General features: G+C 35.5%; 1 protein-coding gene across 1 annotated transcript; it reads right to left on the reverse strand.

The window, feature by feature from the left end:
• Window positions 1-240: 240 nt before the first annotated feature.
• LOC115439865 (von Willebrand factor A domain-containing protein 8) lies at window positions 241-26851 on the reverse strand. Its single transcript, XM_030163905.2, has 21 exons — window positions 26500-26851; window positions 26062-26185; window positions 25485-25620; window positions 24902-25069; window positions 24478-24642; window positions 14023-14181; window positions 11013-11352; window positions 10212-10458; window positions 9854-9994; window positions 9083-9218; window positions 7809-8712; window positions 7436-7641; window positions 6681-6865; window positions 6062-6221; window positions 5020-5175; window positions 4467-4575; window positions 4050-4170; window positions 3428-3608; window positions 2294-2439; window positions 2023-2124; window positions 241-1811 (listed from the first exon to the last, which is right to left on the reverse strand). Exons 1-21 carry the CDS (start codon window positions 26681-26683, stop codon window positions 1700-1702), a joined length of 4182 nt encoding a protein of 1393 aa, XP_030019765.1. The 5' UTR covers window positions 26684-26851; the 3' UTR covers window positions 241-1699.
• Between the last annotated feature and the right edge of the window lie 296 nt (window positions 26852-27147).

Below are 27147 nucleotides of genomic sequence, written 5' to 3' on the forward strand. Positions count from 1 at the left end.
TGGCCTTTCTCGTAAAATCATCTTTAGACGACTTCCCATTTTTTTTAATACTTACATGAAAGAAAAATTTACTCGTGGTTTTTTAAAAAATACGGCCACACGTAACTCAACATATCATCATATTATATGAATATAATTATATTATTGTATAAAAATATCTAACTAAAGAAATCCCACCTACCTTATAGAGTATTTTGACGGTTTTTCTTCGTTGGTAAAATAAGATTAAAATAAAAACAATGAATACTTTCAAACTTTATTTAACAACAAATATAAAAATTTACAGTCACAAGACTATATTTTTTGGTTATATTACATTGACACATACGAGGTAGTAAAAATATATAAAAATATTATTAATTCATATTCTATGTTTATCACAATATGCACTTCACAATAAATAACACCCACTTATTCTTTCTTATTGATAGCAAAAGAACTTAGTTCTACATGTAAGAAAAATGTATTAAAAAAATATTTGTAGCTTTGAATTCAGGAAATAATATCTGGAACTAATAATTCGATTAAGAAAATTGTTTTACTAATAACAGACATTTTCTAAACAATCTCAATCCTAATCTTCATTCGATCCCGAAAATGAACCAATCAAAACAAGTCATTTGTAAACAGGTCAAAAATACTTTGTTCTGATTGGTCCATTTTTGATATAGATCGAAAAAGCGATTAGATTTGTTTTTCAAAAATGGCGGTATGAAACTTCATTGTCCACGAGTGCTACTAGGTACTTCTTATCCCAGAGCCGGGCTTTTACGCGGGAGGAATCGCGAGTCAAAATTAGTTCTAAATAATATGTTTAAAAACAATAAAATGTTACACAAATGAGGCATAAATAATATAGTTAATAACTTATAAATATATATTATTGTTCGTTAAATATATATATATATATATATATTTGTACTAGGAATGTCATTACTTTACCTTATCTAAATTAACTATTAAGCTAATATTGTTACTTTGTGAAACTGTCACCAAGTGTACCTGATTATATCATTGTGAGACAACCCTGATTTTACATTTGACGCCATGAAATCCTCTTCAAAAATTATAATTAATTGTATAAATAAAAATAATATGTAATGCATTTTTAACACATTAATACCTCTACATTATAATTTAAAACAAAAATATTCCACCCTCGAAAAAGTTAAGATATTATCTAACATATAAAGAAAATAATAGTATTTTTATAGGGGCTAATCTCAGAAAGCTACGTTACTCCTACTAGTGCTTTTCATCCCGGGAAAATATTAATCCCGAAAAACCTTTTTAACGCGGCAGGCAAAAGCAATTACCATTCTAGACTCATTCACCGAAAATAAGACAATTGTATCTAATTTGCTAGGGGGCCATTCAAGTATTAAGTAACGCAATTTTTAAAAATTTTCAACCCAATGTTACGCGCCGTAACGTTTTCGTGTATGCCCATGCCCACCTCCAAAAGTTACGTAACTCTAAAGTGTCATTTTTTTCTAATATTCACAATTATGTCATGCAAAGTACCGGAAAGTCGCAAAAATACCTTTGTTATTGCTTTAAATTAAAAAAAACAATGTTACATAACGCGTTGTACGTAAACCCCCTCCCGCCCCTGTAACGCATCGTAACGTTTTACGAGACATCCCCTCCCTTCCAAGTTACGTTACGTAATACTGAACGGCCCCTTGACTATGTGGTATCACGAAGAGTTCTGCATCAGTGATGATGCGAATATCTGCTGCATGATGTGAGGCAGCGCCGCCACCTCCAGGCACACGTGCGCGTGTCCCGCCGGCAGGCGCCGCAGCAGGCTGCAACCAACGACACATTCTAACTACTGGTGGGGATTCAAATTTTATTTTTCGGATTTTATCGCGGTTTTAATATTGTACTTTTTTCCCAACGTTTCGAAGACTGCCTTCATGGTCACGGGGGGAACTGAGGTGTTATTCATCCGTCTGTTTCATGAGATGAGTTTGAGTTTCATTTCATTAGAGATGGTCAATAAGTGATTATACTTACGCATTAGCCTCGTCCCCCAAGCTGCCTATAAATATGACGTGGGCTTGCACTCTGTGGTCAGAAGTTAGTATACTTCCCAACTCTTCAGGTTGTATACCATATCTAACAAAAAAAATCATACATGTAAGACATTATGTATAAAAAAAAGTATCATTAAAAACATTTGACAATAGACAAGACTCAACGATTTTCTGTTTCTTTAACCATTACCTTGTACGCTAAATAAAAAAAAACACATAATTTTTTAATATAATACAAAATGGCCACTTACCGTCTAAGATTAGCATCGGATAATATAAGAACTATGGCTTCGTCCGCATCCTCGTTGGCGAGCGTCGAGATGGCGTGCCGAGCGGCCGGCAGCGTGTTGTCGCCGGACCAACAGAACTGCGCGTGCGCATGCATCGTGCGGATTACCTGATAGACAGAAATCGAATTATATAGATTGTACAAAAATTACGAGAGCACTATATAAATGTTTGTATGAGGTAGGAATATAGGTATTCCAGAAGTACCATGGCACTTCTAGGAGTAGTTATGGATCCGGAAGTCACAATCACCATACGAAACGTCGCAGCAAGCTCTATGTGAGATATTACCCGTGTTGAATCTAGAACCAGCCAAACCGTGCTGTAGACAAATTAGTCTACAACGTATTTACCACTTCTAAACTACACACACACTTATACTCCAACATTGCTCATTTCCAGGGTTCTGTCCCCCCTAATAAGCCTGAGAGCGTGCTCCTCGCCAGATTAAGTCTATATATTGTAGCTAATACGCACTTTGTATGCTGTAAAAGCTTCAAGTACCACAACCCTCATCAAACGTAACTATACTACTTTTAATATCATCTATGTCTATCTCTCTCTATGCCTATCTCACTCACCTGTACCTTTGCTTCTCATTATCTGGGTGTCGGTTCACCTTAACCAACGCGAATGCACGCACATGTCGTATGCGAACTTCGTAGCGGTTTAGAGCCTCAGTGAAAAGTACCATAGCGTCCATCGAACACATCTCTACTAGTTTTAAAATCATCTATGCATCGATATATATATGTACTACGTACTAGACTTAGCGTTCCGAACATTCACTGTGTTCAACTGAATTGAACTGTCATCCATTCAAACTGATTTTAGTATGGTGTCAATATTGTGTACGGTTGTGGTCGTGTACGGAGTGACGCTCATAATATAAAAACGCGAGTCTAAGTGGAAACCTTGATTTGAATAAAAAATATTAGTCAAATAAGTAAAATTATTTGTTGTTCAAGTGAATAAACAGTGTCGTTTTGGTTGCTATTTTGGTTCAGATTTTGAACAAATAGTTTATATGGATGTTCGTGTCTATGGAATATACGTCAATGCACCAATGTCTATCTCTCTATGGCCATCTCACTCACCTGCAGCCTTTGCTTCTCATTCTCCGGGGGTCGGTCCACGCGGACCAGCTCGAGTGCGTGTTCCTCGCCAGAGTGCGCGTACATGTCGTACCGTATCCGAGCCTCGTAGCCCTTCAGAGCTTCGGTGAGGAGCACCACCGCCTCCATCGAACGTTCCAGACGGCCGTCATATGAGTTGAATCTAGTAGGAGGAAAGTGAACTTTATGGGTATTGAAATGTGTGCCTTTTGAGAATGTCAAGGAACATGACGAGCTATTGATAGTAAGCGGACTACAGTGTATTAGGTAGTCAGAAAAAACCACAATAAACATCCACAATACCAAAGAAATCCGTGTGCGGCACTGTACGTAAAAAAGGAATAAAATTCTTTTTAATCATTTAGTACAATGAGTCTTCCAGCACTTGGCTCAAAGGGGGACATCTAGCATTACACCCATTCTTCCAGATACGAGTTGGGTAGCAGTGGAAGAAAGAATCTTTACAAAAGGTAACCTGAAGCAAGAAAAAATTGCCTTAGTTAACGTATCGCGGAAACTAAGACAAACGTAAATAAACCTAAATAGGGAAGCCGGTAGGAATCGGGTTGAATACCCACGTGCCAATCAAAACTTATAGTATTACCTGTACATGCTTCCAGAAACATCTAAAACGAGCCTCAGCCGCTTGGGCTTGTCCGGGGGAGCGCCGGGCGGCGGCTCTTGTTCAGTGCGGCGACGGTATATCGACCGCTCGCCTGTTAAACCTGGAAAACAATATAACCGATAGAATATAAACTCTACATAACCGTTCGCCATCACAAAATGTATAAATTGCATTCATGTTAACCTACTTCAAAAAAAGGAGTAGGTTATGAATTCGACGTGAATGTTTTTTTGTATATATTACATAGTAAAATAATTTGCGTATCAAAAAAAAAATACATCGATCTATTAATAATTTATATGGCAAGATACTAAAATCGATTCGGGAAAATCGATACTAACATTACCAATAAGAAATCGTTACCAAAATCGAATATAAACAAAAAATAAATAAAACCTTCAATAATTTTGCCATCGTCTAATTCGCCACTGGTCTGATGCCGACTCCACTGCCGTTCTTTAGTTTTCGCCTGCAACTCTGCCAACACGCCTCGCAAGGCACCGATCTATAAAAAATATTTTTATTTTACTAATGTTATTGAAATGATTGTTATCTACAGAGTACAGACTCATGTTGACTTGACTAGATAAATTAAAAAAAAAAAACAACAAATAATGGACCAGACTTATTCTACCCACTATTCTTGTAATTAACTGTACACCAATAACTCCGCGATTCGTCAATAATAAAGCTAAAGGTAAGCTAGCCAGCTAATATGGTCAAATTTTATCATTTCAAATATGTAATAATTCTTCTTTTCTTCTATAATTTTTCTGTACATAAAATTATTACTTTTCATAGAACACTTCAATCCGAAACTTAAATAACCGTGAAGTAAAGTAATCAAAATTATAGATATCCTTTTTGAGCAACATCGAAATCCCATCGCTGTTACAGTGAAGTGATAATCTTTAAAAAGGATATGACCCATGATCTCCCGCAGTCTCACCTGCGGCTGCACGGCGCGGTAGAACTGTTCGTAGAGCTTGGCGTCGTACTCGCTCATCTTGATCTCCTTGAGTCGCTCCTCGAACGCCTTCCTGTTCATCTCGCGCGCTGCTTTCTTCACGTGCTCGGGGACGGCGTCTTTTTCCGCGTCTGAAAGCTTAAAATTAATTTAATTTATCATTTTATTGTAATAGTTTTGAAATTGACAGAAAAATGGTAGTATTATATTAATTTCAGTTTTTTAAATCTGATATCATATGACGTCACAGCCATTACAGTGGGTGTGTGCGAAAGAGACAGCGAGACGATTTCGCTCTATGCCCGCCCTTGCCAAAATTCGTTTGGACAATGTTGCGTGTAATGTTTCAACAATTTGTACACTTGTTTTTGTTAGTTGACTGTACAAGTATTAATTGTGATTACGTATAAAATACTACACAAAGTATCTGTTGATGTAAAACGGATGAATAGGCTTGCTAGAATGGTCTAATAGTATTTTTTTGTATACGGACTCGAAAAAATTAGCCCACTGCTCCCGATGATAAGTGAAGTGTGGCCAATAAAATGTCGACGCACGAGAGATGATTACCCCTCGACATTCGACGCAATTATGCCGGCCTGTTGGAACCGGATATACACAGGCTGATCCCAGAACGTGACACACTTACGTGGACCACTATAGCGGATTCTAACACCTTAAGTACGGTGGTCGCTATCCGTACGAATATAAAATATCCCACCACCAGGAAATATAATGGCAAAGACTAATAAATCCAGCTTAAATCAAGCCCTTGGTTCAAGTCCAACGGCCCTGACAACGACCTATAAATTCGGCTTAAATCAAGCCCTTCCTTCAAGTCCAACAGCCCTACCTGATGTACATCATTTCAAGTCCAACAGCCCTACCTGATGTACATCATTTCAAGTCCAACAGCCCTACCTGATGTACATCATTTCAAGTCCAACAGCCCTACCTGATGTACATCATGTCAAGTCCAACAGCCCTACCTGATGTACATCATTTCAAGTCCAACAGCCCTTACCTGATGTACGTCATGTCCCTTATCGAGCCGGTAGGGTCCGCCCTTGCCGCCGAGGCCGGCGGTGTCGCGGCCGCCGGTGCCGCCGGCCCACGTGTTGCCGCCCACGTGGGGCTGGTTGTCCGGGTCTTCCTTGCCGTGCTTTGGTGAGGATACGTCTTTGCTAAAGTTAATTATGGAGTTTATAACGAGATGATGATGATGATGAATGACGTTTAAAAATAAGTTTTATTCTTTCAGAATTAAAGACTAATTTGGTATATGAAAATATTTTGATTAAGGATATTGTGTGTAACGTGTTACTTATAATGGTAAAAAAGTAAAGCATTTGTTTTTTTTAATTATGGAAGAAAAAATATCGTAAACGAATATTTTTTTTAATGTACAATCAGTCACATAAGTAGCTTAATAAATGTTAAAAAAACTTTAAATCGATTCTAGGCATTAATTTTTAGACAAATATATTTTTTTCTTTATCTTAAATAAAGTTAATACTTTGAAATTTGTTTTAATAAAGAAAAGTTGAAAAAAAGAAGTTTTTTATGTTTTTCTACAAAAATTTTAATACCGTATATAGAGTACGCAAAAAACGTCCATACATCATATCACATAAGGTACCTACCCGCTAGTCCTCTCTATCGTCATCTGCAGCTTCTTAAGTGCCTTGGAGCGTCCCTCCAGCACGCCCTCCGTCGGCAGCCCGCTCGCGTGCAACACCTCCAGCAGCGTGTCGGCCATGTCGCGGCTGTACCGGTCGAAGTCGAACACGTTGCCGATCGCCGTCGCGAGGTCCTCTTCTGGATATCTCTAGAATTACGTAAAATGGCTTTTGTTCATTTATTTATCAATTGAATGAAAGTTTACAGCACTTCGCCAAAACACTTACATCTAACAATATAATCTAACTCTAAATTTAACAATATTAAGAAAGCAATAACAATAGTATAAAATAACAAAATAACTAAAATTATTTCCAATACTTAACTTACTAAGGAACATTCTAAAGCGTTTCTAAAAATAATAATACTATTGTAAATATGACATGGTTTGTTATAAAATATATCCATATCTGTTTGATGAGCATGGCATATTTATGAATATAGCGTCCGCCCGTGGGTACGCACGTGTGTAATTTTTTTGAGAATAAAAGGTAACGATGATAATGTAGATTCCTATAACACAAATAAATTATAACCACAAGTACTAATTCCTGAGATCGGCGCAGTAAAAAAAATACCTTCAGCTGTGAATGGGTACAGATAAGCCTCATGACATCTATCTGCTTGAAACGGATTTGTAGCCTAAGGTGGGGTCACCGCCAAAAAATACCACAAAGAAGAAACAAAAAAGAGAATATAAGCAATTAAAACTAGTTACCTGCAAGTGTTTAACAATATTGACAAGCTCTCTGGTGGAGTAGGGATAAGTTAACTGCCCCTGGTCAGCCTTATCTCTCAGCACGGCGAAGGCTTGTACCAACTTCTTCATGATATCTTGGGGTACGTCAGGCCCGTAGGACTTCAGGAGTTCCATCTCTGACTCTATCGACGGGTTGTCCACGGCATGACATGAGAAAAGGTCACCTGAAATAATAATTTACATTTAATGATGGATGAAGCTCCAGTGTCACTATAAATATGAAACGAACTTCATCTTTAGTGCTAAGTACTTAAAAAAATAACAACTAAAATATGAGCTCTTGAAAAAGTATAAACGAACCTAACAAAACCTCTAATAAAAACTTTCTTACCTAATGACGCAAAGAAATCATTGCCCAAAAACGGGAATCCAGGTCTATTTGCCAGCACGATCATTTTAAAATCATCATGTACGGGGATGAAAGTGGACACATCGCCTCCAGAACTTTCTAGCATGTTCTTCGGCACGATCCTTCTACCATCACTCAGCACCATCTCACCATTCTCAACCAACGTTTTAAGAATACACGTCACGTGTGTAGGAGCCTTATCTGCTTCATCTACTACTAAAACATGACCATATTTGACAGCCTTCACTAATGGAGAATCTTCGTAAACCACGATACCGTCTCTCACAGTCGGTTGTACTGTTAACGATTGGACTGTTGTATCTCTATGTAGTTGGATGTACTCCCTTGGCCTATTCAATAACTGGAGAAGTCTATCAGCTATTTTATTCTTGCCTACACCTTGATTCCCTACTAGAAGTAAATGGTTTCCGAGAAGAAAGTCTTGAAGCAGCCATTCCAATAACCTCATATGCTGGGGTACATCGTAGAACAAAATATCAGGCACTTTAGTAAGGGCGTCAGTTTTGAATATTTCTGTACTTGTGTTGCCAATTGTAAGGATATTATCTTTGATAGTACAGGCGACTTTAGTTTCTGTAGGATTGTTGCCAAAGATTCCGAAGCGTCGTGGAGGATCAATGCCTAGTTTCTGGCTAGCACTGTCTAACGCCCTTCTGGCTAAATTAGGCAGGAATTTAGCTAAGAAAGTGCGCTGGACAGTTTCGTAGGCGGAGTCTGTTGGGTACTTAGACATTCTGCTAGCTATCCTGAGCAATTGGCGAGTGGAAAGAGACGAGGAGAGATTCTTGAGGGTGCTGTCTTCTGACTTCCTGAGCTGGTCTGCTAAGTCTATAATCGATTGTAATGGTGGCGATATATCGCCGTGCTGAAATAAATCGAATGATAAATAGTAAATTAAATTTAAAATACATATAAACTCTTTCGGCAGTCGGATAAAAATCAATTGAATGTTTCATTAAAACCAAAATTGCAATATTTATAATTTTACAATGATCTCTTAGTCATATTTAAATTTAATGAAATAAAAGTAAGACTGTATCAATCATAAAGTATTTATGGTAAAATTATTTAAAGTAGTAGACATCCTGTAGTCGACAATCAACCGTAAATTTTATTTTCTGCACTACCTCTGTACAGAATGCAATCTCACACTCCTACATGCGCGCAATGTGCTTAAAAAGGGGTGCAAACATTCCTTCACATATTTATATTTAAATAATACTAATAAAACTCACCAAGCTGTTAATGATGAACATCTCCTCAGCCTTGCTCAAATTCCTCATCTCGTGGAAGATGAACAGACTCAAGATTTCCGGTGACAACCACTGCTGACCGCGGCCTATCACTGGCGGTTCTGCTAATGCTACAATCCTGAAATACACCATGACATAGTAGTCTCAAGCAAATTCAGACACACTCAAAGGGGTAGCCGCAACTGGTGCAAATAAATTTCAATATTTTTAAAATATTTTTTTTTTGTATAAGCAAACCAGATAGTGGCCTAAGACTAAGGAATAACCAGCGCCCATAATTAATAATAGGGGTACACATACAAATACACTACATCTTTAGCCGTAAACGAGTAGGGATAGGTGCAACCAGGGGAACCACTTTTCCCCATATACGTTCCATCACACGATGTGCTAGGGTGCGTGCCTATCGCCATTTTGGGCACAAATTCCAGACTCCGTGTTGATACTGAGCAGGAAAACCTAATATCCCTTTGCCCAACCCCAGATTGGAACGCAGGATCTCAGAGCAGTGTCGTACCGCGCAATACAACTACAGCACCGAGGAAGTCAATATACCAAAGGAATAAAACAAAATCTGTATTTATTCCAATAAAGATATTCTTGACGTTACAATGACATTCTCAATCATATTTTTAATCTCTGGACGCCCTTATTTTGATCTAACAACACTCAGAATAAAATCACAAATAACTATTACCTACACACTCTACTCCATTTGGCACAATAAAAGATCTAAAAATGATTTGCTGTTACCTGAAAGCTGGATGTATCTTCTTAACGCCGCTCTCTTCAAGTTGCTGCTCCGTCAGGCCTGAATTTAGCAACTCATCGTATCTATCGTGACGTAGTAACCTTGTACCGTCGTGAAGTTGCAGCTCTCGGTCGTGTACCAATCTGTGGAAGTAAAGAACTCAAGGATCTTGGACTTTATTTATAAGGCGTTAAGATTCTCAACGCAATTTAAATTTAGATTTAAAAAACATCAGCGACAGGCAAAGAACTATGTACCTTATTACGAGGTGATAAGTTTCGATATATTATAATGTCAACCACGCTGTCTTCCTTGTTGGTCTTCATACTGGATATACACCAGCTAGTAAAAAACACTCACCTGTGCAAAACAGCCAGAGTACTCGCATGGATCCTATGCAAGCCGTCTAGCACAGCCAACCGTCCCTTCAAAGCCGCCTCTACCAAAGCCGAGTTCCGCCACACAGTGTCTCCATTGTCCAAGGTGGTCCGTTGCTGTACCAGGTCTCTGGCTGTCATGTCCTGGTACAACACTATCGGCTCTATGGTGTATCCCAGGAGGTTTGCTAGTTGCGTCACTAGCAGGCTCTTGCCGCAGCCTTTGGGTCCTGTGATTAGAAAAGGTTAGAAGTATATTTCGTTTATAATTAATAACCAGGAAGTCCACTGAGTTTGTATCTTTTAATTTTATTTATTTTTTACCAGGTGATTCTAACTTATTAACATATAAAAGTACTAAAGTTACGAAATATACTATACATCTTTGACAGCATATAAAAACGGTTTAAAGACTAATTTATACACTGTTTTATTTGAGTACATTAAAATCAAAGAAACAAAATGAATACTTTGTCTACTGTTATGTCAGCAGACAACAAAATAATGTTACTCTACTTCTTACATTAATTTAAATTAGTTTTAAAAAAGCAACTTTAAAAATCTGTTAATTAACAAAAGGAACTAAGATCTAACAGTCATTTTCAATAAATGATCCCAATCTCAATCTTTCTTCCAATCCCGAAAACCAATCAAATGAAGTAATTTGTAAGCTTGTTAAAAAAACTTTTATCTGATTGGTCAATGGATCGAATAGAGCGATTTGGGGTTGTTTATTAAAATCAGCATTTACTGTATTACTGTTATAATCCAGTAAATTACTTACCAACAATACAAAAATCACCAACACTATGACTCAAAAGCAGTTCATTTAACAACTGGCTCTGATATTCTGTCTTCACTATACCCGTGTCCTCCACGCCAGCCTTCCTCCCACCACACCCCACGGCAAACTGAGACTTAGTACCGTTCACATCCAAACTCACTAAAGCCTGGTTTCCCTTGTACTCTAAACCTTGGAGTGACACTTGGTATTTTGAACTGGTGTTTATGTTCAAGTTCTTAAGGACCATTTCTACGTTTTTGACGTGGTCTTTTGATAAAAAGGTGTTGTACGGGTAAAGAAGGTATATCAGTTTGTGTATGGGAATGTTGGGGTTTTTCTCCTGTGAACAAAAGATTATATAAATAAACGATTTATTTGTATATCTATTTGTAGCCTTATTGGTGAAATTATAGCGCGGTTGGACTATAACCTGCAAGGCTGGTAGGCGGAGTTCTTGAACAAGTAATACAAAAAAAGGCGCGATAGCCTAGTTGGTTGTGGAACGGACTGCCGAGACATGTCCGCAGGTTCAAATCCCAAGGGCACACACCTCGATTTTTCAAAAAAAATATGTGTGTATTTTTTGTGAATTATCGCTTGCTTTAACGGTGAAGGAAAACATCGTGAGGAAACCTGTACACCTGAGAAATTCTCTAGTAAGAATTTTCGATGGTATGTGAAGTCTACCAATCCGCACTAGGCCAGCGTGGTGAACTAAGGCCTAATCCCTCTCAGGAGTAGAGGAGGCCCGCACACAGCAGTGGGACAGTATATAAATACAGGGCTGATATTATGTATTATATTATTATCATTAATACAAAAAAGTATTTTTGATTTATTTAACACACTTAAATTGCTCGGTATTAAAAAAATGCTATAATCGATAACACAAGTATTGCTGATGTGGTCCCTTTGGAGATATAAACATAAGTCTAAACTGTAGTTGGCATACGACCTACACTAAAATAAATATATTGTTCCTTCTAAAACAACCGCGAAAAATGATAATGAACTTTGTTTAAAACATTTATTTTGTTCAAAAACTTTTGTAATTACCGCATTATTCAATAGCGTGACTGACCTACGAAAACTAATTTCTATGATTATGGTATCACACTCGCGTTGCAACCGTGTTGGTAACAAACACGTTTAAATTTAGAACAGTAGCGTTTTTTGTGCATTCTGAATTTTATTTTATGTTTATTTATTACTAGTTGAGCTGACAGACGTTGTCCCGTCTTAACTATGTATGCACGCGCGCATTCTGTCAATCGCTGACAGTTATTTCAAACAATTGACAGTTATATAAAAGTAATATTTTCGGTAAGTTTTCTTAAATTTTCTAATTTTCTGCGCAAACTTTTGATTTTTTTCTTTCATAAGAACCTTCTCCTTACAATAACAAACACAACAACAACAACAAAAAAAATGTGAAATCGGTCCAGCCGTTCACGCGTGATGCGATGACTAAGGGAAATAGAGATTCATTTTTATATTATAGATTGATTATATTTTTACTCATTAAATGAATATTATGTAGCACCACTCGCCAAAACAAAATATATTGTTTCATGTTCAGTCATTCATTAGTTTTTTTCATGTTTACTATTATAGAGAAAAAAAAATAGGGATATAATTTTATTATTTAATTCTGACTGAGTCGGTAGCATAATTGTATTACGGTACGACTGCAATGCTGAGGTCTCGGTTTTGATCACCAAATCGGGCAAAATGATATTGGGTTTTCTTCACAATTAGTCAATTAGTCGCTCATCAGCCCGGAGTCTGAAATTTGTGCCTGATATGGCGATAGGCTCGCCCCCTAGCACATCATGGGAATACACACGGCGGAACGTCGGAACACAAGTTGCGCCTCTATATACCCCTTGCATGATAAAAGCCGTGTGTATATAATATATAATTATATATGTCGGATGAAAGGTTAATTGACGTAAGCAACATTTTTTTGCGACACTATACATATTTAAAATGAGCACTTTTTTCTATGTTTTTTTTTACTCTAGATAAATTAAAAAATAAAATGTCACTTAAGCAACCATCGATATATATTCTACAATCTATCGACAAGCGTTTCGCGCAATAAACACGCCAGTGCGACCATCAGATTTGAACATCCCTAATCGCCAAACTTTGTAAAGACAAACTGTGGTGTCACTTGACCTTGATCGGAGACAAGTTCGCCGTGATGGTGAGATCGCGTGCGTCCCCACCACTTGCCTGCCATACCACTGTTGTATGACGCGTGTTTAGAAACATAAGCAGTTTATATAGCAGTTGCGAAGAGTCCATGTAACCTGCTTCCCGCCGGTTTTCATTAGTAACTTATGTACAATCTAATTATCATTAGAACGATTTCAAGGCCGCATATTGCATATGATTACTACCTATAAATTGTGTCGGGTTTCCTTATGGAATATTTCACCCTTCGCTCTGTTATATAGCATGTTTTTTAGCTGGAGAGGAACGAACGTATGATTCTAAATAAATTTACCTATAACCTAACAAGAAACCCTAACAAGAACAGACAGTAATAAAACTAGCATTAAATTTATGAAAAAAATACCAAAACCTTCTTAACAGTACATCGTATTATACATGATACGACTGCATTTTTTTATTGCCTTAATAAGCAAAAGAGAAAGCGGTCCGCCTGACGGATTATTACTGTTAATAAAAATAATACAGGTCTTTTTAAAAAAACACAATGCTCGATAATATCTGCATTAGTTCGGTAACTGTGTCGCAGATATTAACGCCTACCTGCGTAAAGTCGACAGTTGTATTCCACAATGTAAAAAACTTATAACACAAAGAAAACTTTCTATGGGTACTTAAATCAAAAAATATATGTGTGTGTGTGTGTGTGTGTGTGTGTGTGTGTGTGCGCGTGCGTGCGTGCGTGCGTGCGTGCGTTCGTGCCTGCGTGCGTATGTGTTTGTGTATGCGTGTGTGTGTGTTTGTGTATATTATTTTCTATAATTAACTTTACCAGAACAAGTGCAGCGAAGTGTAAGCTGTCGACGGGGAAGTCTGGCAGGCTGACCTGCTGCAGCTCAGGGCTAATCAGGGCATATGCTGCGGACAGGAGCTGTTCCAACTTCGCAGGGTCCACGTGAGGCGCCTCTTCCCTCAACACACTGAGATGCTCCTGTAACAAATAATGAAATGAAATTATTAAATAAAATGTGCGCATGAATGGCGTTTTATTCCTAAACTGAATATGAAAAATGACTTGTGGAGAAAAATGCAAAAATTACCCGACTTTAATTTTTCATTTTATATTTCTATCAGCATAATTCATATTAACATGACCGATTTTTTTGTAAATCTGTATAAATAACGTCTAAGGGGCGACGTTGATTTCTTTTTATTTATTTCCATTTTTAATAGAAACTTAAATATTATAACATATTATACATATACAGAGACGATGCTCCTTGCCTCTTACCTACATTACGATCAACATAAAAAAGAATAATTATAAGGTTTATTTTAGAAATTATCAATTGTGATAATTTCGCCATTTATACTTCTTCCTGTTTAGCCTAGTCTCTATTGTATATTCATTTTCCCTTTTTACCTGAAATATGCCACAAAGAGTTTTAAATTAAGATTATTCGATTAGGTCACAACTAACTGTAATAAAATGTCTTCCATCGCTAGCAGAACATATTATTCTCATATATATGCTCTTATGAAAATCGTATGGTTATAAAAGTTAAGCAGCAACATTCCTTGTAATTTATTGCCCACTAGAATTCCCCTTAACATGTCGTCGGGATTTTTGCTTACCGAATTTATTACTTAGCCAAAGCACTTAGCATATTCTTATGTATGTGTATAATTAATAATATTTATTACAAATATATTAAATTCGTTGATCGCATTTTGACAACAGTACAGTTTATCATACATTGACTCATTGAGTTATAAAGAATGAAGAAAACTTCTAGGTATATGACTGATATAATATTTCTTTAATTATTTGCTACAGCATAATATTAATATTCAGCAATTTTCCATACTTAAATTGTTGGTAACTTTCCGAAAAACCTATCATTCAGTATAAAACTACAACATCAATAAGTAAAATCTATTACACAGCAAACTTTGCCAAAACACGATCGTACGTCACGAAATTTGTAAATTTTCCAGTACTAAATTATTACTTTAATAAATCATGGGGGGAATAGCAAAATGATGCTTAATTTGCCATCATAAACCGCTGTGGTACATCACGGTATCTCAGGAATTAATTTAGTATACGACACGACAATTATGAATAGTCGGGACTTGGTTGGCACGCAACGTACGTGTTTTGTGCTGTTCTGCCTTTTAAACGAAAGGATCGGCGAAGTTGCAAACTTTGGCGCTACGTCGCCCTGAAACACGCTTGCAACTTGTATTATAAACCAAGTATGAAAGTTATGCGTGTTGTAAAGAATAATCTAAAACTAGGCGTTATACTAACTAGATATCGGCTTATATGCATTTTCATTAAAGGCTTTTTAAAGCGTTGTTGCATATTTTACTACGTTTTAACTGACTTTAAAACGGAGGAGGTTATCAATTCGACGCGAATTTTTCAGGGATTGCATATTTCTGTAATAAAATGTGTTAGACGTGTTAAAAATATGATTGAACAATTTTAAATTCAATGTTCAAGTCCTTGGTAAATTATATACTGTTTTATTAAAAAACCTGGTTTGTGAAAAATTAAGATGTTAACGTATTTATATGACGGCATCGGCCAACTCTACTTAGGAAATTTCTGCACATAATGTGCCAAGTTTCAAGTTCTGTCTAGTCAGTCGACGTAGAAAGGTAATATTTGCTCTAAACAAACTTCAGAACTGTACTATATGAAATCTAAAACAAATTTTTAATGGTATATTGTCATAAGACTTACAATTGGTTATTCTAAAAATAAACATAGATTCTAATAAAAAATAATAAAATATAAAGAGTATTTTGATTGTGCATATTTTATGTATATTTTGCCCTTTTAGTGCATATTTTCACGAACTTTTTTCATTTTATAATGCATATTTTCCAATGTATAATACACTATACTTTTTTAATTTGGTATAAACACCGAACACCATCACAAACTTCTAGGAACCTTATGATAAAATAGATTTGAACTTCTTATTTCTTACATAACCCTAAGCATACGAACACTTCAATATTTCATGTCCCCATAACTCATAAAGAGCACACATAAAAACCAACCTAGAACGTATGTGATATATTCAGGTAGTCTGCATTCTAGACACGCCAACGCCTAAATCTGTATAAATCACATAGTGATAACGTTCAACTTGTCCTCCGACCTCTCTCGCCTTTATTATCTTTGAATTATGGATATAAAATACGGTTAAATCTAGGTGGATAGCTTTTGCGTGATGAGTAAGTTTAAAGGGAAGTTTTTTTTTTTTTTTTGTTAGACATGGCAAAGTTACCAAATCAAAGATTTAATTCATTATGATTATTAGCCTATATCCTTAGGAATAAATATGTGAAACTATGTATGTAGATAAAATATTTCCCATCAAATCCAACACAAAAAATTATTTTGCATTTTGCCTGTATTTTCTATTGTGGAAATTAATTTATTTTTATCTCAACATATTTCAAAACACGTATAAACTAAACCCCAGTAAAATGATTAAAGGACATTACACTCAACCCTAAAACATGCAAATAATGTCCTAAATTAACCCGACACTGCACCGTGCATGTCGGACTCCCATTACCCAGTCGACACGGCACGTAAACAATTCGTCCGCAATTAATCCAAGCTGCCGACTATTAATTCAAACATGTTAACAACACGACGTCGTTACGCCTGTATTGTACCTAATTGCGATACAATTCACTTACCTGCGTTTTAAGACTATGGTTTTTGGACTTGTTAATAAGGCCACGGCAAATCCCTACTCTACCAGAGAGCTTTTTTTTTTAGAGACTTTCCCGCCCTCACTCCCACCACTACAACTCCTGTAAGCCAGGATCAGCAGTGGCACGCATTTTGTGACACCGAGCAGTGAAGCTCGGCGAGTCTCAGGGAAAACTAATATGTCATTATCCCGCAACGAAATTAATCAAATAGAAAGATAGGGAGGAGTTGGAAATATTAATTGTCCACTTCCCTCAAGAGCAACCAGAGAGCTTGTCAATATTGTTAAACACTTGCAGGTAACTAGTTTTAATTGCTTAACTTCTCTGTTTTGTTTCTTGTGGTATTTTTTTATATTCGGACACTACAAAGTGACCCCACTGCACCTGATGGTAAGTGGAGTGGGGTCCAATAGAATGTCGACTGACGAGAGATGATCACCCCTCGACTGTCAACACAATTATGCCAGCCGGTTGGAACCGGATATACACAGGTTGATCCCTGAGCGCGACACTCTTACGCAGGCCAATATGGCGGGTTTTAACACCTTGTGTAAAGAGATCGCAATCCGGACGGATGTAAAATATGTCCTACTACCAGCAAAAACGGGCTGTGGATTTAGCAAAAGCATTTTAAAAGATAGCGAGGTATATTCCTATACTATATTTCAATGTAGGCATAGTTGTATGATAATTATGTATAATATGTATATATGCAAAGTTACGAATAACCTAGAGCTTCACGTGATTCATTTTGTGAAAACTCTTCACTACATAGTATAAAACAAAGTCGCTTTCTCTGTCTCTATGTGTGCTTAAATCTTTAAAACTACGTAACGGATTTTGATGCGGTTTTTTTTAATAGATAGAGTGATTCAAGAGGAAGGTTTATATGTATAATAATAACATCCATTAAATAGTGGAGAAATACTGTTATTTTGTTATGTTATACCCGTGTGAAGCTAGAGCGGGTCGCTAGTTTAAATCTATATATATAAAAGTCAATTGCTGTTCGTTAGTCTCGCTAAAACTCGAGAACGGCTGAACCGATTTGGCTAATTTTGGTTTTGAATTATTTGTGGAAGTCCAGGGATGGATTAAACGGTGACGAACACAAATAATAAATAACGGAAAATACTAAAAACGACAATCTAAGTTTTCAATACAAAATGTTCCTAGCCATGAAACATTTGATGTCTTTTGTCTTTTTTAGAAATAAAGAATTGGCCTGGCTGTCACATATATATAGGTGCGTTCAGAAATTTGTCTTTTTCATAGTTGTACTATGAGGTCCGATTTCTTTGGTTTATTTTGTTCAAATACAAAACATTTCAGAAATAAATAAAGTGTAAAAGTGTCAGTGGGTTCTTAAAAATAGAATATAAATAAATAAATTTCAAGACTATTATTAAAATCTATCATCAATTTGTCAGTGCGTGAGAACTTTATTTATTGTTATTGTCACAAAATGCCACGGAGAAGATGACTTTGATCGTCGAAGTTAATCAAATGTACGGCGAGCTACTTCACGTGCAAACCGTACTGTTGACTAACGGGAGACAGATAATGATAACGTACGTATTGGTATGGCAAAATTGCGTTCCACGATGAATAATAATAATAAATGTATGTAGGTGATACGAAGTTCACCGGGTCATCTAGTATAAAATATATCCAATAACGACTATTTTTAAATTCTATACAAAGACCAAGTAATATTTTTTTTATTGATATTGATCAAGTAACATATTATCGTGAAGACAATAAGACACTTGTTCAATAAACAAAGATTCGCCGTTATGACCTTTAATGCCTTCGATTAAGATTTACCGATATTAAATGTCCAAATACCCCATTTAACGGAATACCCCAGACAGTTACGTAAAACGAAACGTATGTGACACTGTGCGAGGCACAACGACGAACATAAAATACAATCCTTGACGTCCCGCTATCTGATCAAAGGAACATTTACATACAGCCGAGTTAGCGAACTATTCCTAGTTTACACTGTTCGCGTAACTGTGACTAGACTAGTTTGAATTTAAATTCAAACTTGTGCGAAATCTGAAAAGTAATCTATTGTTGCGCGCAGTTCGGTGAAAATAGTTTAGGAAGCTGAAGTATTAAACTGTTTGTACGAAGGTAAATTTAAATTCATTTCTGGTTTTTTATTTAAAAATATCCGACGATATTCGTAGGATCGCCGATGAACGCTAGATGATGAGAGCGGACGACCGAGCAGCATGGCGCATTTTATGAGAGGTCTATGTTCAGCAATGGACAGATGTAGGCTGATGATGATGATGATGATGATTTAAAAAAAAAACAATTAATTGGACTTATTGCACCACTCATTGGTTTTAAACTAATACATACTATAATTTACATCAACCTGATTAATTTATCGATGATATCTACTAACAAATACCACTGTAAGTTTCTTAAGTATGTTAAAATAAAATAAAAAACAAGCAAAAATAATAACACTCGGTAGATATTCAAGAGCCTTTGTTTTTCGAAAATCTTATAACAGCCAAAACTACTTTCCTTTAAACTTAACAAAGATTGTATCGATGGGGTCCATTAAAAACTTCAACCATTCCACTCACACACAAACTATTCATTTGCGGTCATAAAACGCTAATATTCCGTGAGACCAAACAGTTTCGAATTTATGCAAAATTATTACGAAATTTACAATGTTCTGTGCATTTTGAAAATTTAATGATTTACTGCCATTTGCATGTATTTAAATTTGCTGCCGCAGATTTTCGTGTTATAGCTGAAATTACTACGTCGCTGTTACTTTAAACAAAATAGGGTTATAATATACAAGACATTTTACATACAAATTATTAAACAATTAAAACAATTTTACACACATAGATTTTATTTATATTAGAACGACTTTTAAACCATCTTTGATCTTGAAGATATTTTCAGTACTCAAAACATTAAAGGCTTGTCAATTTAAATTTAGCTTAACGTAAATTGTACGTAAAGCTTGACCAGGAAAAGAAAACCTCGGAATGTTGTGGTAATATGTGAAACAAGCTTCTTGTAAAAACAACGTTAACTTTAATATGAAAAAGCAAAAGTGACGCCCTTAGCAGACTCTTTACTTTCCTGGTAACCATTTTTAAGAATATGCAGCGAGATTGAATCATAATATTCTTACACTATTATATTATTGTCAACCTGCTTAGCGACACAGGTTAACAAAAAGACAGAAAGCTAGCCAATTTTTTGGACAACGTTATATTTTATGGGGTATGTAATCATATCTATTATTAGAATGATTATAATCCCTACTGTTAATTATAAATGGCAAAATTGCTGTTGCATGTCTATGTAATGACTGTGAAATAATACTTTCTGTACTGTCATGGAGTTCATAGCGCGATTCCTCGAAATTTTTGAAGTTGTATTGCACAACATGAAACTGAAAAATAAACAACATTGAGTAGAGGGGGCGACAAATAGAAAAAAGCAATTGCAGAGTAAAGGCTTGTTCACAAATATAAGCCGATATATTATAAGTCTACGTGTTTATTATTCGTATAAAGTACACAGCAAATACGAGGTATCAGCGTATGAAATAACAAAGATAAATGAGAAGGGGTATACTATAAATATATGTTTGTTTCATAATTAAGGACCTATCTTATAAGAAACAATTTCTGTCAACTAATCTATTTGTGATGAGGTTAGCAGTAAGGAAGATAATTTGATATATTCTTATTGTCAACTTTATAATCATAACCGATTTATTTCTTTAAGAAATGTAAAAATCGATGGCGAAGGGTCTATGACTCCATATAATCCGATTCCTACCAGCTTCCCTTCATGTAAAGTTAGTATAGAATCTAATTATCATTAGAACGATTTGCAAACCGCAAATTTGCATATTAGTACGTATATTATATTATGTCAGGTTCTCTTACGGAAAATTTCACCTTTCGCTATTGGTAAAAAGTTCGCTCAATCGAATGCACTGGAATAAATATGACAGAAACAAGTTCAAACTTAAGAAACATTCCCACCGTAAAATACAAAAAAAAAACAAGGACGGAAATATTTACGAGTAAAGTTTTTACCACCGCGCCGCGATCACATTACGTCTACACGAATGTATGCAAAAGGATTATACCAAGAGTAATTCGGAAAACGTAATCTCATCGCGTGTGCAACTACCTTTAGGTTACGACAAAACCGCGCGCTACGCCGGGCCCGTCGTCAGTCACACGGCATAAGGAAATAAGCTACGACGACTACGATACACCGAACCATCGGATTTCGTAGCCGTATTCACGTAGCAGGACGTAGCAAAAACAATATTTAAAATTGTAATTTGTGCTCTCATAATAATACGACTATAATTACATTTGTGTCACGAATTTCGTTTAATTTACGTATTTTTGTAGCTTATTTTAACCGGATAAATTAAAAAAACATTGAATTATAAAGATCAAAGTGTTTTCGTAGCAGTGTTTAATGTTTATCGTGACATAAGCTTACTACACAGTATGGCTACGAAAATACTACGGCGTAGCTCAAAAGCTACGGACTTTCATTAAAAAAATGTAAGTAAATTGATTTAAATGTAAATTACCAAAAAATAAAAGCAATAATTTACATCAAAATAAATATCACATGTATAAAGGATGAACTGTTCCCTCATTATATTTTAACCAAGCTTCTTTTCACGGATCTGCTAGCATTCATGTCTTTTCCCAGTAAAAATCCAATATGCATCTTTCTGAGATAAATGTATGTTATGTTTGTATAATATATGTTAATGTGACATTTAGATTACCCTACCAAAGATTTATATTTAAAAATAAAAACAGGAGTGATCATAATATATAAAACGTACATAATTACTTTTACCATAAAAAAATAAACAATATGTTACATTCATGCTTCGCTCTAAAATAATAAAACACTTCAAATTCCAAAATAACAAACACAGCACCGAATTAAATTTGGAACTACCCTTTTAGTTAAAATGAACAGGCGCTAAATAAAGTACAATTAACTCAATTAATAAACCGTAATTTTAGTAAACCCGACCGTAAATACCCCAAAATGTACACGTTTACCCCACATTAGTCCGCCTGTTGCTCGGAAATGATTAACGCCTCAACCCCAGGCGGTTTGCAGCGCAATGATTAATTGAAACACTAGCATGATACAGCTTTATTCTTTGATAGCATTTAACGCTAACTGTTTTGTGGGGTAACTTGTGAATTGTATTATGACTTCACATCCTGGTTTGAATACTTTTAATCATTTTCTGAACTATTAGGGCTCGTTTACTGATAACAAAACGTCTTGTTAGCCGTTGTCAATATATTAATTATTGTTTTGCTTAAAATCAAAGCTAAAAACAATTTAAAAAAATATATTCCAAATCTAAATTGGGAGAGTATGACAATATTGCTGAATCACCCCTTTCTGTTCAAACCCATAATGATCCGCTAGTACCCTATAATTTTTCAAGTTTATTTTGTAAACATAAAAATATTGTGTAACATTGGAAGCCGTCGTATGTTTCGAGCTTCAAATAAAGGACGTTGACCTATTTCGTTTCATTCAAATACAAAATTTATGACCGATACAAATGAATCCCACGTTTATATTTGATTAATAGAATTCAGTATTATGTTCAGACATCGTTATGGCATTGTCAAATAAAGATTTAAAATAATTCAGGATCTATTTGTTTTTCTGAAATAAATGTGTTCTGCCATGAGCAACGTCGACTGCCAAACACGCCTTTTATTGAACAATATAAATCGTATAAAATATTAAGACATTACAACCATAATAATTATAATCATTATTTAAAAAAAAAGTTGTTTATGTTTTATTAAGACATTTTAATAATTTATTATACTACAGCAAAATAGTCAAAGAAAACTATAAATCACCTACGTGACACAAGTAGAACACGCATTCACGCTAAACATATTTTATGAAAACAAACAAAAACTATATTTAATATTTTCTTTCAGTTGGAGTTCACTCCTTGCGGCACGATAAATGATACGTATCAATTATGAACACAAAGAGAACTTTTGCACGCACTAATGGAAATGATCGCGTGATCAAGCCCGTTAAGTGAGCTTGGAGTGGTCTGTATCATGCCCGTGCTGTGGCAGTCATCACAGAGGCCTATGTACGTGAGAACAGTCTGGATCGACGGATTCCGACACGCCATACTCTCACACGACGACCCCTATTACAGACAACTCAAAAGGAAGAGACCTCTCTCCTCAGTCAGTTGCACCAAAGAAGTAAACCGTAGCTCGCGCCTCAGTCAACATACCGACTTAGATGGTTGCATGAGAAATTTCAACTACGTAATAACCAGTGCAAAACCAAATAGTGTGAAGAACCAATTTAGCCTTCATGAAGTGGCCATTGAAAAACTAAATTTAACTGGAATAGAACAGGAATCGGACGACGAGTTAATCCTCAAAGCCAGCCCGCAACCGCTATACGAAAATACTGCCAGAGCAAACCACGAAACTGATTTTAACATGAAAAATTTACGACCTAATAAAACCGCTCGAACTGAAGTTAAAGATAATACAGAACTATCTGATCGTGTACTTCAATGGCTTGATTTAGCCGGTAAAGTGGATTTATTAGCGCCAGAGAATGCCGAACGTATGGCGCAACCAAGACATAGTTGTCCCGAACTACAAAGAAGAGGATTCAACTTAGCAAAGTCAAGAACGGCCATCGAGATACGTGGCAAAGTAAATTCGCCAAAAGGCGCCGACAGTCCAAAAGCGCAACAAACTAATATCGATCGTCACGATTTTTATATTCCGACGTCGACAAACACGATCGAGAACTACGCACGGCAGTCACGGAACGTCAAAATCACGCCACGGGCTGAAAACACTATAAAACTAAAGGAGAAAACTAAATCAAAAGATTTAAAAGCTAATGTGATAGAGACTCAGCAGAAAATGGTCAACGAACGTAATGCTGTGGAGAAGCAATATGCAGAGTTGGTGAGCAAAAAATTAATACCTGACGTGAGCAAAAATGCAAAACGTCAAGTTCATATATTCATGCCGGAACTGCCGAAGAAAACTTCGTCCGACTTAATGAGTACGACTGAGAGTTTGCTATCGCAGACAACATTGAAACGCTGAAGCAATAAACTTTTTTGTTCGTTAAACATTAGAAATTTTTCAATTGTATATTTATTTATAAGGATATTGCTAATAATCAAACAGAACTTAAAAAATACAAAATATGTTTTAAATCACATTAAAAACTTTAAAGAATTTAACAAAAAAATATATATATTTAAGTTTTCATTTAAATCTAAATTATTGAACATTTCATCTCTGCACGGGTTATCTGATACCCCAAAATGAAAAACGATAATTAGATACCCCTAAATCAATAATAACATCGCATGCACGACATTATCGCCATCTGTTACCAAGATATAATACCAATAAAATAAGACTGTAGTAGTTTACTATACCAAATCTTTTTAAAAGCTATGTGGACTTACCCCATATCCGATAGTAGCGACATCTCTAGCCTGGAACCGAGACCGCAGTGGCGGGTCGAGCGGCTGTCCAGCGTACCTCGGCACCGGCAGCCCAAGAGCGATGACTCTGAAATTTTCGTCCACGCGAACAAGGCGCCATCTTTCAACTTCTTCTGCACCATGTTCCTAAAATATTAACTTGGTTATAAAACTTCTTTAAATTGTGTTTTTACATTATTTTTATTTTGAATTAACTGGGTAGGTATTTCAAAATGTTTCTTTTCGTTTGCAATGTTAATAAGCTAATCGATATAGATAATGAAAACAAATATATAGTATTACGAAACATCGTTCCCTCAAAATGTGCACTACATTTTGAAAAATATGTCATTTATTTTGTTAATAAGTCTAAATAAATTAAAATACTTATATGCTAATTTATTACCTCTAGTAACCTATCATATCTCGAGGCTGGTACTAAAAATCTTCCATCTTCCAAGTGCATTTCTCTATTTTCTAATAAATTATTTAACACTGGCAACACATTGCGTTCTGCTTTCTCTATGCCTTCTAACACTAGCACACGACCTTCAACAGCTGCCCGCACTGCACTCTAAAATTACGAAAACATAAAATTGATTCATTTGCCACTAAAAGCAAGTAATTAATACAACCTTATTTAATACAATCAACAGCCAAATATATAATTTCAAATACTACATGACAATTCATTTGTTTAAATCTCCAAGAGTTAGTAAGTACTTGGTAGTTAGATTTTGGTCCTTCAACCCACAAACTGAATATAAATATTTTCAGGTCACCCAAACATTCCTCTCAATACAGCAAAAGGATTCAATTTCAGATTACTTTATACAAGAAAATGTATTGAAGTTCCACAACAATTTAGTTATAACTCATATTGTAATTATAATTACAATAGAAACTATGAAATAAAATTACTTGTTTTTTTGTAAATCAAATTTAATATTGTATGATTTTTCATACAATATTAACCTTTAACAGTTTACCTGATCAAAATATTTTGCAGTGGAAGATATTATCTCCCTCCTCTGCTTCAGATCTGCCTCTGTGGTGTCACGGGAGAGTGCTACATATTCTAACTCCCTTTGCGTCAACTCCAAATATTGGAATGCTACTTTTCTCCTATTAAAAAAAACACAAATATAATAAAATAATTTTTCATACTGTGATTAAGACTATTAGAGTCTAATCAGAGACTGCCACGGCAGTGTAACTGTTGCATGCATGGTATGGCTAATGTTTTAAGATTTTGGGTTCAAAATCCCAATAAAACATAGTGTTATTGCTTACATAAACTCATTTAATGTAATATATTGTAAATATAATAAAGTTGCATAAGAAAATATTGCTCATAAATTATAATGTAGACACAACAATAAAAAGTATGATTATATATAATCTGTAATATTTCATTTTTTTATTGCATATATTTTTACTTAACATAAATTTACATAACAATCTACTGAAACGTCATGATACTGAAAAAAATATGCTTTATTTACTGCATCCAAGTTCAGCTTTTTATGTTAATTGTGAAAAATAAAACAAAACTAAAGAACACACCTGCTAGGTCCAGGCCGGCCCAGTAAAAACATATCTTGGCCCAAGAGATCTTTTTGCATCATCCATCTCAAATTCCTCAATGTACTTTGAGACAATGCCTTGATTTGTGCACTCTCTATGGTTACTACAACAAGTTATAGGTATATTACTAACACTTATTTGGTACTTATATAGTATTCTTCTTTTATTGTACATCATTGCAGTTGCTTCTCACATCTCCTTGATTACAATCCAGTTGGTTCTCATATAAATGCAAGTAATAATAAATTTAAAATAAAATACATTGTAATATTACAATTATGTAGAAAATCGCAGTTATTTATGAATTAAATACTTAAACACCCACAGACATTCATCTCAAAAACTATCACCACTCGACAACTGCGATATTTGGCAACAATACAACAGAATCACATGGTAACAACAAACTTTACTCACAGTACTTTCGAGGCACGTATTCAACCTTTTTAGGTCTTTCGATCTCCTTACTGACATCTCCTATGGTTACTTTATCTTCACTGGAGTAAGCTCTCACTGGATTCGCGGCCAAAATAGCCTTCCTTGGCCCCAAAATTCGAATCAAAACATCAATCCTTCGGACCGTCACAGCGGGGTTATACATCGTGGACTTCACATGAAATGATCACAGTATATAAGAATAATATGTAATTCATCAGTTTTTCACCATTGCACAAAATCCTAATGCTTGGTTAATTTATAATTTGATAAAAATCCCAAGTCCAAAGTCTACCGCATTCTGTGGTGATGACAGTGACGTTTCCCAGCTGACTGAACACGTTCCGTTTCAATGATAGATAAAAATATAAAATATAGCTTCGGATTACTATTTAATTCTAGGTAGATTATTTTTGGAACATAATTTGCCATTTTTTGCTGTACCAAAAATAATGAAGTTGCTATCACGTTTTCTATATAATCTGTAGATGTATATCTAAATAGACATAAAAAGTAGGAATAAATAGGTGCGGCATGAATATTTTAATATTTTGCTAAAGAAATTGTTTCTGCGAGCCGCTTATCTTAGTTTAGATACTAGATCGGCAAGACACTTAATAATAAAACCTC

The sequence above is a fragment of the Manduca sexta genome, chromosome 14 (genome assembly GCF_014839805.1).
Source record: "Manduca sexta isolate Smith_Timp_Sample1 chromosome 14, JHU_Msex_v1.0, whole genome shotgun sequence".
Lineage (NCBI taxonomy): Eukaryota > Metazoa > Arthropoda > Insecta > Lepidoptera > Sphingidae > Manduca > Manduca sexta.

Coding starts and splice junctions, on each gene's coding strand:
- LOC115439865 (XM_030163905.2), bottom strand. CDS start 26,683: ATGTATAACCCCGCTGTGACGGTCCGAAGGATTGATGTTTTGATTCGA. Junction 14,182..24,477: donor TCGCTACTATCGGATATGGG/GTAAGTCCACAT, acceptor TATTTGTTACAG/GAGCATCTCAGTGTGTTGAG. Junction 7,642..7,808: donor TGATTTCTTTGCGTCATTAG/GTAAGAAAGTTT, acceptor TTATTATTTCAG/GTGACCTTTTCTCATGTCAT.